This window comes from Gossypium hirsutum, chromosome D06 (assembly GCF_007990345.1).
Source record: "Gossypium hirsutum isolate 1008001.06 chromosome D06, Gossypium_hirsutum_v2.1, whole genome shotgun sequence".
In the NCBI taxonomy this organism is placed as follows: domain Eukaryota; kingdom Viridiplantae; phylum Streptophyta; class Magnoliopsida; order Malvales; family Malvaceae; genus Gossypium; species Gossypium hirsutum.
Window position 1 is genome coordinate 2,738,731 of NC_053442.1, and position 10,954 is coordinate 2,749,684.

Genomic DNA, 10,954 nt, shown 5'->3' on the forward strand with positions numbered 1-10,954 from the left:
TGGTACACTGCTACGAAGCTTTTTAAACACTACAAGCAGAATCAGGGATTGGCAAGTGTCCTATAGATATATAGTAAGATATTAAAATATATATTTAAAAAAGAGACACGTGTGAATATTTTAAAACTATTTATAGAATAATAAAAAATATACTGCGAGCATACCAAATACTCAATCTTTTAAAATATATTTTGTTTTTATACAATTTTTATTTTTATTATAATCTTCCGCATACCCTTAAATTTTTATTTTGTTTTTATATAAAAAAATTTAACAAAATTTAGACTCCTAAATTTAGTTGGGCCCTAAAAGATTTGGAAAAAATTAATTAGCTCCTAAAACTTTTATCAATTCTCATTAAGTTTTAATAAAATCTATCAAAATTTTTAAATATTCTCATTAAATCCTTCAATTAATTTTTGAAATTTTTAATTAAACCCTTTAGATCTTAACGTCAAGACTCGCTATTGCATGTCTAAACTCACATTCTCATCATTACAATAATAATGATGTCAATTAAACTGAGATTCAATCAACAAAATATATATATATTTTTTAAAAAAATTCTTATTTAACTATCTTTAAATTAATTGCTTAATCGATTCAATAATTTAATTGATTTAATCACTTATCATATTTTTTAGAATAATAAGATTCTTTTAATATTATTTTTTTATTATTCACAAAATTCAAACCCATAATTTAAAAATATCAAAAATTTTACCACTATTCTTAACCTACTTTGTGGAGTCTGCAATATCCAATCACATCAAAACTGTAAAACTCCTTTCTTTCTTTTTTCTTTTATAAAATTTGACAGACACCCAATTTTTCCCATTAATCCATGAGGATTGAAGAAAGTAGGATTCTTTTTACAAAAGGGAAAGAGACTAACGTGCGCTAGGGAAGGAGATGGTAACCTACACTATACACACCCATGTGGGAAAATGGGGTCCACTGGAGCCAAGTATTTAGTAACAGGGGGATGACACTATTTTTGGGTCTAATCAAACACACCCCTAACCTATCATAACCCACTTTACAATCTCATTAATTCACAAAACCCAACACTTAATTTTTTAAATTCAATTAATCAAAATAAATAGTAAAAAGTTCTTTGAAATTTAAAAAGTTTAAATTTATGAAGAGTATAAAAATTTATGAGATATTTTGACCTTAAATTTATTTCATCTAAATTGATTTAAAAAGTTAAAAAAATTAAATTTGTTCAATTCAAACTCGAAAATTATTTGAACTTTAAATGACCTAAAAATGTAATTTGAACTAACTTGAATTTTAAAAAAAATTAGTAGACTAAAATAATAGCATTGTAATGAACTTGTATTTGACGAAATAATTTTAACAGTGTTAATAGTTAGACTTAAATTTTAATATTTGAAAAATAAAAAAGATTAAATTTATGAAAATAAAAGTGTAGAGACTAAACTCTAAGCTTGTGAACAATATAAGAAATTATGACATATTTTAACCTTAAACTTATTCCATCTAAATTGAGTATAAAAAAAAAGTTTTTAAAACATCAAACTTGTTCACCTCAAAGTCGAAAAATTATTTGAATTTATAATGACCCAAAGAAGTAATTTGATGAAAAACTCATCTAGTAAGGTTAAATGACATCAATCTAAAATAATTTAAACCTAACAGTGGTCAGGCACAATAAATTCTGAATGAGAGAAAATAAGCTTGAACGTTGAAGATAATATTGTTGAAATGAACAGTTACAAACCTTGAACATAAACAATAAAACGAGCATAAAAAAATACCAAAACAAATTAAACCCATAATTAATTTAAATTCAAAATAACTAAAAAAATTAAAATCTAAATTAATTAACCTACATTAATCCAATTCAATCTAACACAATACACCAAAAAGACAATTCCACTTTAAAATCAACTCAAGGTGGACAAAAGTATTTATATATATGACTATAATGAAGTTGTACATGATTTGATGCGGAGAAATTTCATTAATGCACTATGTAAACTCATAAAATTATGTAAAAAAAGAGTGTCTTTTAATGTGAACCGACGGGTAACTTTTGGATAATAAAGTGTAGTACAATAACAATAATTAATGGTGGTAGTCTAGTAGGAAAGTAGATGGTGAGAGGGGCATAAATTGGATGGTAAAATTGCAATTGGGGGTCCTTTTTTGTTTAATTAATCCTAGTAAATTTGCTGTTTTCTCGTATATGCCCAAAAGTTCAATATTTGTACTGTTGACAAGAGAAAATCATTAATAAATGATACCTATTTGGGAAAATAAAACATGATGTTGATTTTTACTCTATTTAAGTTGGAATTATTGTGGGTTTAAAACTGTGTTTTGATTTGGAGGGGAAATAGGTAAATTCTGTTATTAGTCCTTGTATTTTGTGTAAGTTGTGGATTTAATCTTTGTACTTAAATTTGGTTAATTTTAGTCTTTGTACTCTTCAATTAGTCCCTACACTTTTTTAATTTTGAAATTTCAATCTTGACCCAAACTATAATTACCATATGTAAATTTATAGATTTAGTCCATGTTCTGCAATTGGATCATTTTGAGTCCCTATACTTTTCAAATTTTAAAATTGCAGTCTTAAAGCAAGCGACAATTATTAAATTCATTAACTGATTTTTTGTTAGTAATATGTGAAAATAGAAAGCTAACATAACATTACACATCTAATAATGCTTATAGTATCCGATTTTGGAAATAACATAATTTAAGTCAATAAATTTAATAGTTATCGTCGGGTCAGGATTATAATTTTAAAATTCAAAAAATATAAAGACTAAAAATAATCAAATTAAAGTAAAAGAACTATATCAAAAACTTGAACATAGTATAGGGACTAATAGCAAAAGTTTTTTTTTTTTACTTGGTGGTAGAATCCAATAAAAGAAAATGGTAAAAATTAGGCTAAGAACTTTCATTTCTCCCACCAAACATTTTTTTTTCTATTTTTAAATAATAAAAGATGAGAATTATTCAAAAATTAAACTCAAAATCCATGTCTCGATCACAAATATTTTGTCACTTCACTTAATCACTAAAACCTAGTACTTCTGTTTATGTCTGAACCTTTGGGCCTTCTTTAGACATGTTGCAGCTTGAACAATGATAGACTTTAATCGCTAAAACCTAGTACTTCTGTTTATGTCTGATCCCTTGGGCCTTCTTTAGACATGCTGCAGCTTGAACAATGATAGAATTGGGCTATTGTGGGTTCTTTATTTATATATAGGTTAAATTCGATTACTAGTTTTCGTACTTTACAAAAACTATGGATTTAATCCCTATACTTTAATCGTTTTTAATCCTTTCTTAATTTTAAAATTTTAGTCTTCACTAAACAATAATTTTTAAATTCATTAAGTTTTGTTAATTCCAAAAAATTGATGCACAAAACATATCTGCTTATTATTTTCACTTATTACTCGTTAAAAATTCAATTAATAGATTAACAGTTGTTGTTTGCATCAAGATTGAAGTTTCAAAATTCGTAAAGTATAGAGACTTTGAACGATCCAATTGGAGAATATGAATTAAATCTACAACTGTACACATAATACAAGATTAGTAATTGAATTTAACCAAGCAAATTTAATTGTTATTGTTTGGGCCCGGACTAAAATTTCAAATTCTAAAAAGTATAGAGATTAAATCCATAACTCTCGTAAAGTACAGGGACTAATAACAGAATTTAACCTTATATATACATAGCAGAATTAACTGGCATTGGAGATAGAGTTAGTTAAATAACTGAAAAAAGAAACATGCTTTTATTTCTTCACCTTTTTATGTTACAATGGAAACAATCAAACTTTTGCAAACAAACAACCCATGCATTTGATAATCACAAGCATTTGTATGATGTGTGTGTGTATATACACGTATGTACGCATATACGCGTGTGTGTATGTATGTATGGTTTTATGGAAATAATGGATGATCCATGAGGAGAGATCTCATTACCTCCTTTGTTAGGTTTGTAGGGAATTCATAATTCAACGGGAACAACCAGTGGGGTATCACCCTTGTCGACGACGAAAGTTTTCACGATCTTCTTAGAGGGAGTATCGATTTCCACGGCATACTTCCCATGAAAGCCTCGGAAATTGAATTGTCCTTGTACATCTACTTGTCCATGAGCATGAGACAACCACTCGTGTTTAAGAGCAAGAAACCTTTTACCGGTTTCATTAACATCGCCTTCGGCATTCACCAAGTGTGCATTATCCCGGCTCATGAACAGTTCCCAAAATCCCCACAGCATTACACCCTCCACGGCCGGATGTGCGAAAGCTTCTCTAAGCATAACTTCTAAATCTTCCCCTCTCACGTGTTCGTTGATTGAAGACACATCGAGCTCCGTAAACCAGATAGGAAGGCCGAGAATGCCTAACTTATCAAGAGCAGTACACACAACTGGTCCTACAGGGTTATCTATATGTCCTTGAATTCCGATTCCTCCAACGGGTGCACCTTGTTCTTGCAAATCAAGAATGTGTTCAATATACCTTTCGGGGCATGATCTAGTGTCGCATCCGTCTTCAATGTGATAATCATTCACGAATAATGTGGCAGATGGATCAAGCTGATTTGCAGTCTTAAACATGTTTGCTCTGATATCTTTGCCTAATCTGTCTTGATAATACGATCCGTGCAACATCTCATTGTTCACATCGTAGTGTTTGAACTTACCTTTGTAACGGGTGAGAAGGTCGGTTAAACGGTTTTGAACAGCTTTCATTAAGTCGTCTTTGTTCAATGCTTGAATCCATTGTTGGACCGTGGCTTGTACTTCCCAGAAAATACAATGACCTCGGGTTTCTATGTTGTGTTTTTGGCACAAAGCTACCATATCATCGGCATCTTTGTAGTTTAAGTTTCCTTGTTGCGGTTCGGTCCAATACCACTTCAATTCATTCCCGAACACTGCCCAGTTGAAGTTTTTCACAAAGAAATTAATGAAATCTTCGTTGTCTATATTCGTTCTGCTCATGCACGACCCAATAGGAAAACTGTTTTGCGTTTGCACGACTTTAACATTGGTCCCTGACAAACTGCTAGAACCAGCTCCCGAGAATTTGAGAACAATGTCACGCTTTCGGATCTGTATTCGAGCCAAAGACATTCATTACAAGTAAAATTTCAGCTAGGACTAATAGTTCGAAGATAAGTTTATCTGTTAGTTTCCGACTTTTTCATGATAAATGGTAACAATTCTCTGCTTATATAGGGTTCAAAAAAATTCGATTTCTGTTTTCTATAGTCTGCATATTTCGATATAAGTAAATACTAAAGAAACCTGAGTACCTTATCAGCTTGATGCCTCAGATATTTGAACCTTGCTTCTCGATTAACCGGGAAAATCTGAACTCCAGCGACCATTAAATCGACACCTGCACCTGGACCTTGGATATAAACCATAACCTTGGATGGTTGCTTCTCGATTCTAAAGGAACCACCAATTTCGTGCCATCTATCATCGTTAATCTCAACTTGTCCACCATTAACCCACTGGTTGTCCACACCGAGAGCAACGTTTACGTTTTGAGGACCATTTGCTCCGGAACCAATTCGAACCCAAGCTGATACTTGGTATGTCAAGAAAAGTTTCACCTTATCGGTGATCATCTGAGCTGGGCCCATCCAAGTTTGCGTGCGGTTTTTCACATGGATATAACGGCCACTTAAAGGTTCATGAACGCCAAGGGAAGCTCTGGCCATTGGAGGGAGTATATGTGGCGAGCCTGACCCGACACTCAAATTGCAGTTGCCAAGAGGAAACCATCCATTCGTACTGTCATCCAGTTGGCTATTGGTAATTATATTAACTCCGAAATCAGGATTCTACAAAAAGTAAAAACATATCAGTAAACTGTCCCATAAGTATATGTCACCCGGACTAGAAGGTGAGAGTCGGATGGAGGTATATGCCCAATACATATATGTTCAATGTTTTGTAAGTTTTTCTGTATGTTTGGAGGATCATACTCCGTACTAATATCCAAATACGTGCTGGACACAAGTACTATATTAAAAGCAATACCGGATTCCACAATGAAATTATAGAACTCACCTCGATAACTGGTGCAGGTGAAGGAGGAGTTTTCTCAGCATGCTTTACAACTAAGGAATTGACGAGAAGGTCGGTACCGGGAGGTGGACCTTCTAAATAGATGACTACTTTCGATGGGGAACCATTTAGAAGGAACTTTCCTTGCAATTGCACCCAATCCTTGTCGGTTGCCTGCACACTTTTAGATCAAAAGAAAAAATGATCAAGACGCGAACATGAACACCACGGGCAACCAAAGGTTAAAGCTTCACAGATTCCACACAAAACAATTAGAACAAATAAAGAACTTACTTGGCAATTCCGACGTACTGATCATTGCGACCTGGTGTTTGGACCCATAGTGTAGCTTGTACAGTAGCGGCAGTGACATTGTTACCAAATATCCGTACTACAGCTGCCACACTATAAGCAAGCTTTCGTTGCACTCTTCCAGTGATCTCCTGCTGGATTCCATTCCAGTTCTGCGTACGCTCAGTTGCAGAAGCAAAAGCTTTCCCGGATTGCGGAACTATCTTCCCATCTGCCATAGAATCATGTAAAGCAACCTTGCAGCCTCTTCCGGACCAGTTATTGAGGCCATCTTCGAATTTCGGGTTTATGATGATGTTATCATCTCCAGCTCCTATGCTTGCACTCTTTCAAAATAAAAAACAATGCCAAAAATATCAAACTAGGTAACGTAAGACAACGGATGAAAATGATGAAAACGAACATAACATAATGGATGTTACCTCGGATTCGCTTGAACTAGGACAGCTAATAACCACTGAATCGATAAGCAACTCAACACCGGGAGAAGGCCCTTCCAGATAAAATACAAGCCGTTCAGGCACGGCCAATAACGAGAATGTACCTTCAACAATTTCCCACTTCTCCTTTGACACAGAGGTTCTACAATCACAAATATCATTAAGCAAAAAGGTTCGAGTCTTACATACAAAGAAATGTAATGCAATGAAAGTAAAAGAAACATTACTTTCCAATTAACATATAGCTAGTAGCCGAGCCATGGTTTTCAAGCTTCAAAGTCGCCAACACATCAGTAGACCCTGAAAGTGGTCCCGACACTCCAACACAAGCAGAAACCGAGTACGTAGAACCCGGCAAAACTCTGCTCGTGATATCTTGTTCCAAACCCTGCCAACATTTGGTTCGATTCGTGACAACTGCATAATTACCACTGGACCTCAATGACGACAACGGTTTGCCTCGGTCACCACACTCGGCCGAAACAACAAAGCCGTTGCAACAATTTGTATGCCAAGAGTGCAGTCCATTAGAAAAATCATGATTCACTATTATATTAGCAGCTTGGTTCAAATTCTGCCAAAAGAAAATAAAAGAATCAACATGAAAAATACTTCCAAACCACACAATTAATCATTAAACAGCAAACCAGTCCTTTTTTTTAAGGTTTAATCCATTTCTATTATTAAAATCTGGTCTATGTACGCAAACAGGCACGAATTTGCACATACTTTTAGCCAATTAGTCTCATTTTAAAGCCAAAATCAAGGAGAATAATATGAAAAATGGATACCCTTTTAAGCCAAAAACAAAAAGAACAAAAGAAACCCACCTCAGAGCAGCCACTGTTAGACATCAATTGTGGGTTCTCCATGGTTTCTTCGGATCTCTAATAACAAACACCAAAAAAGGGGAAATGAGATGAAATGAGAATCAAATAAAAACAATTGAAAATTATAGAAAAAAACCTTGGAGGGATGCTTATGTTGTCGACTAATGAAGCAGCAAATGGGAAGACCCTTCATTTATAGAGGCGCTGGTGATTCAAAACCCTTTGAAAGTGGAGTCTAAGAAAAGGGCGGGACCTAACTAACTCGACCAATCAAAGTTATCGAACCACTTTACTCTTCGGTCAGAAAAAAAAAAGAAAAAGAAACAGGATAGGGCCCGTTGACAAGTGACTCACTTCAGTTTTGTCTGGTTTTTTTTATGGTCTTTCTTTGTCTTGCAGACTGGGTAACATTGCAATTTGCATGGTGAATTGGAGTAGAAGGTTTTAAAGGAAATAGGAAGTGGTTTTGTTCTGTTCATTGATTTTAATGTTTTTTATTGAATAAAAATGGAGTCTTTGATTATAAGGGAAATGCTTTTTGATGCTTGAGAAATTAGGTGGGGAAGATGGGATTTCACTGACTTTTATTAGATTAATATGTTGTTGTCCAATGATTTTGAGTTTCAAAGTTTAAACCATTGATTATTTCATTTCTGAAATTTAAAGTTTTGATTTAAGTTATTAAGATGTTAAAAATTTAAAATTAATGTTATATGAATTTTTTTATTTCTATTGTCTTTTTAACCGTTCAGTTTTTTTAAATAAAATAGTTTTAAATATTATGAATCTGTGAATAAAAATTTAAATATTTTTTTTTGATCTCCGACAATAATCGTCAAATCAATTTGGATCTAAAATATGTTCTTCTACTTACCTTACCAATTGTTGAATTGTCGTTTAAAACTCGCTAGTGAAACTTTATTTTTTTAAAAAAAAACCCTTAATAGCCCGTCACTTAGTTTAGTGATTTAAATGAAATTTTTTGAATAATTTAGTGATTAAATTGTAACTTTTTTCAGTTAAGTGACCAAAATAAAAATATACCTACAGTTTGTTAATTAATGGTGTAGTTTACCCAAAATAAAAATAAACAAAAAAATCTAATTATTTTGTTAGAAAATTTAAAAGATAATAAAAAATGTTAAAATATTATTTAAGGCTATGTTCTTTTTGTTCGTTTGAAATTTAATCATTTTGCTTTTATTTTCTCTCTATTTTTCAAATTTCAAAATTCAAGTTAAATTGTTAAATAAAAAAATTACTCATTTGATATTCATGTAATAAGAAAAAAAATTTAACGTTGTTAACAATTCGACTAGCAATTTGTATTCTGAAAAGGATAGGGACTACATTCCTTAAAATAATAAAATAGGGAGACTAAATTTCAAATGTAAGAAAAGTATAAGGATTTAAAATATATTTTAACCTAATTTTTTTAAATAAAAGAAACGTTTTTCTATCGTTATCATCTTAGGATTTACCTTAGAATTTTAAATGTATTCACAATAGTAGAAGATAACAGATATTTATTTATTTTCATTTATTTTAAAATCTTAATATTATCGTTCATATTCGAGTTTCGTAACAGTTTCATTCAATAATGTCTTTCAAGAGTATTATTATTATTAAAAATAGATTTGTGTTCACCTTTTGATAACGATAAAGCAAAATATCTCATAAAATTAATTTACAAAACAATAATAACAATTAAAAATCTTATCACACGTGTATATATATGTAGAAACCACATATTTAGAAGATAAGTGTGTTTAAAAATAACATAAATTCTCAAATGATGGAAGTAATGGAGCGTGCATAACAAAGTTAAAATGTATAAATAAATTAAAATAAAATTTTAATTGAGCGGTACACTTTAAATGTTTCATTGTAATTGATATGGATTCAAATCCCATCTTATGCATATTTTTATTTTTTTTTAAAGTTAAAAATATTAAGATACTCTCAAATAATATAACTTGTTTTTAATATGGAAAGTCAACCGGAGATCAACTCAATCAGTAATTTTATTAACAATATAGATACATAAATTTGGTGAGAGAAAATATTTTATATTAATAAATCCATTAAACATGGATTCAATTCTTAAACATGTTAATCTAACAAAATAATACCAATATTTTTAACAATTTTATTTACTAGTTAGCTAGTTTGGATGGGCGGTGTGTTTACCTCCGGTGAGGTTAAAAACAGCGGTGGCGGTGAGATTGGATACTGTAGCGGTGAGATTAGAAACAATAGTGGAGTGTGTGTTTGGATTCAAACGCAGCTGTAGCGGTGAGGTGAGAATAAAAAATGACTATTAAGGACATCAGATTAGAATTTATATATAATAGAATTTTTTAAAATTATTTTACATTTTAAAAATTATTAAAATATGTGAATTTATAAATACATTTAATAAAATATTAAAATGTATCTTTCAATATTTTAATGAATTATATAATCAATTTAAATTATTTATTAGATAAAATGATAATTATTTTTTATTTTTTATAGTTAAATATTTTTTATAACAATGATAAATATTATTTTCACAAATAGTAACATTATACTTTGATCAAATTTTAAAGTATCTAAACGAATAATTTTTAATAAAAAAATATAGTAACATAAGACATAACAAGTTTCATTATTACTAGAAATTAGGTTATGATACAAAATATTTTTACAAATATGAATTCATTAAACTAGTTGCAATGGTTTCCCTTAACATCGTGATTTCAATGTCACTTTCTCTATTAGAAGAACTCGATTCGCCTCTATCAAAATGGCCTAAAGAGACTGGCATGTCGGGTATATTCTCAAATTCTCGAAAATCCTCATCATTTGACCAAGCATGTCTTCGAATGTAATTATGCAAAACTATTGTTGCAATAACTATTAAAACTTGCTTGTTGAATGAATAACTTGGAATATCTATTAATATTGGCCATTTTTTTTCCACACTCCAAATGTTCGTTTAATCACAGAGCGTAACGAAGAATGAGCATGATTAAAGATTTCTTTTTTTTCCAGATACTTGATGATTACCTCGACGAAAATCTGGTAAATGATATCATTCCCCCCTATATGGACCTAGAAAACCTGCCATTTGTGGATATATTGAATCCACAAGATAATATTTTCCTACAAAAAAGTAAAACATAATATCAAGTTTAAAAATAAATTAAAAATTTTAATATTTTTTATGTAAAAATTAATTAAAAAATTAAAGTTCAACCTGATGGAGGGTGTGGAAACTTTAACTCTTGTTTTCTAAG

The 10,954-nt window shown here is 31.1% G+C and overlaps 1 protein-coding gene across 1 annotated transcript; it reads right to left on the bottom strand.

Moving 5' to 3' along the window:
• Positions 1-3,772: 3,772 nt before the first annotated feature.
• LOC107907282 (endo-1,4-beta-xylanase 1) lies at positions 3,773-8,185 on the bottom strand. The gene is made up of 8 exons (XM_016834590.2): positions 7,810-8,185; positions 7,674-7,730; positions 7,071-7,417; positions 6,826-6,985; positions 6,386-6,729; positions 6,095-6,272; positions 5,329-5,865; positions 3,773-5,125 (listed from the first exon to the last, which is right to left on the bottom strand). Exons 1-8 carry the CDS (start codon positions 7,864-7,866, stop codon positions 4,010-4,012), a joined length of 2,796 nt encoding a protein of 931 aa, XP_016690079.1. The 5' UTR covers positions 7,867-8,185; the 3' UTR covers positions 3,773-4,009.
• Between the last annotated feature and the right edge of the window lie 2,769 nt (positions 8,186-10,954).

Excerpts from the sequence above, each read along its gene's own strand:
- LOC107907282 (XM_016834590.2), bottom strand. The coding sequence starts at position 7,866 with ATGAAGGGTCTTCCCATTTGCTGCTTCATTAGTCGACAACATAAGCAT. Across the intron at positions 7,418-7,673 it reads CTAACAGTGGCTGCTCTGAG|AATTTGAACCAAGCTGCTAA; the intron begins GTGGGTTTCTTT and ends TTCTTTTGGCAG. Across the intron at positions 6,273-6,385 it reads CAGTACGTCGGAATTGCCAA|TGTGCAGGCAACCGACAAGG; the intron begins GTAAGTTCTTTA and ends TTGATCTAAAAG.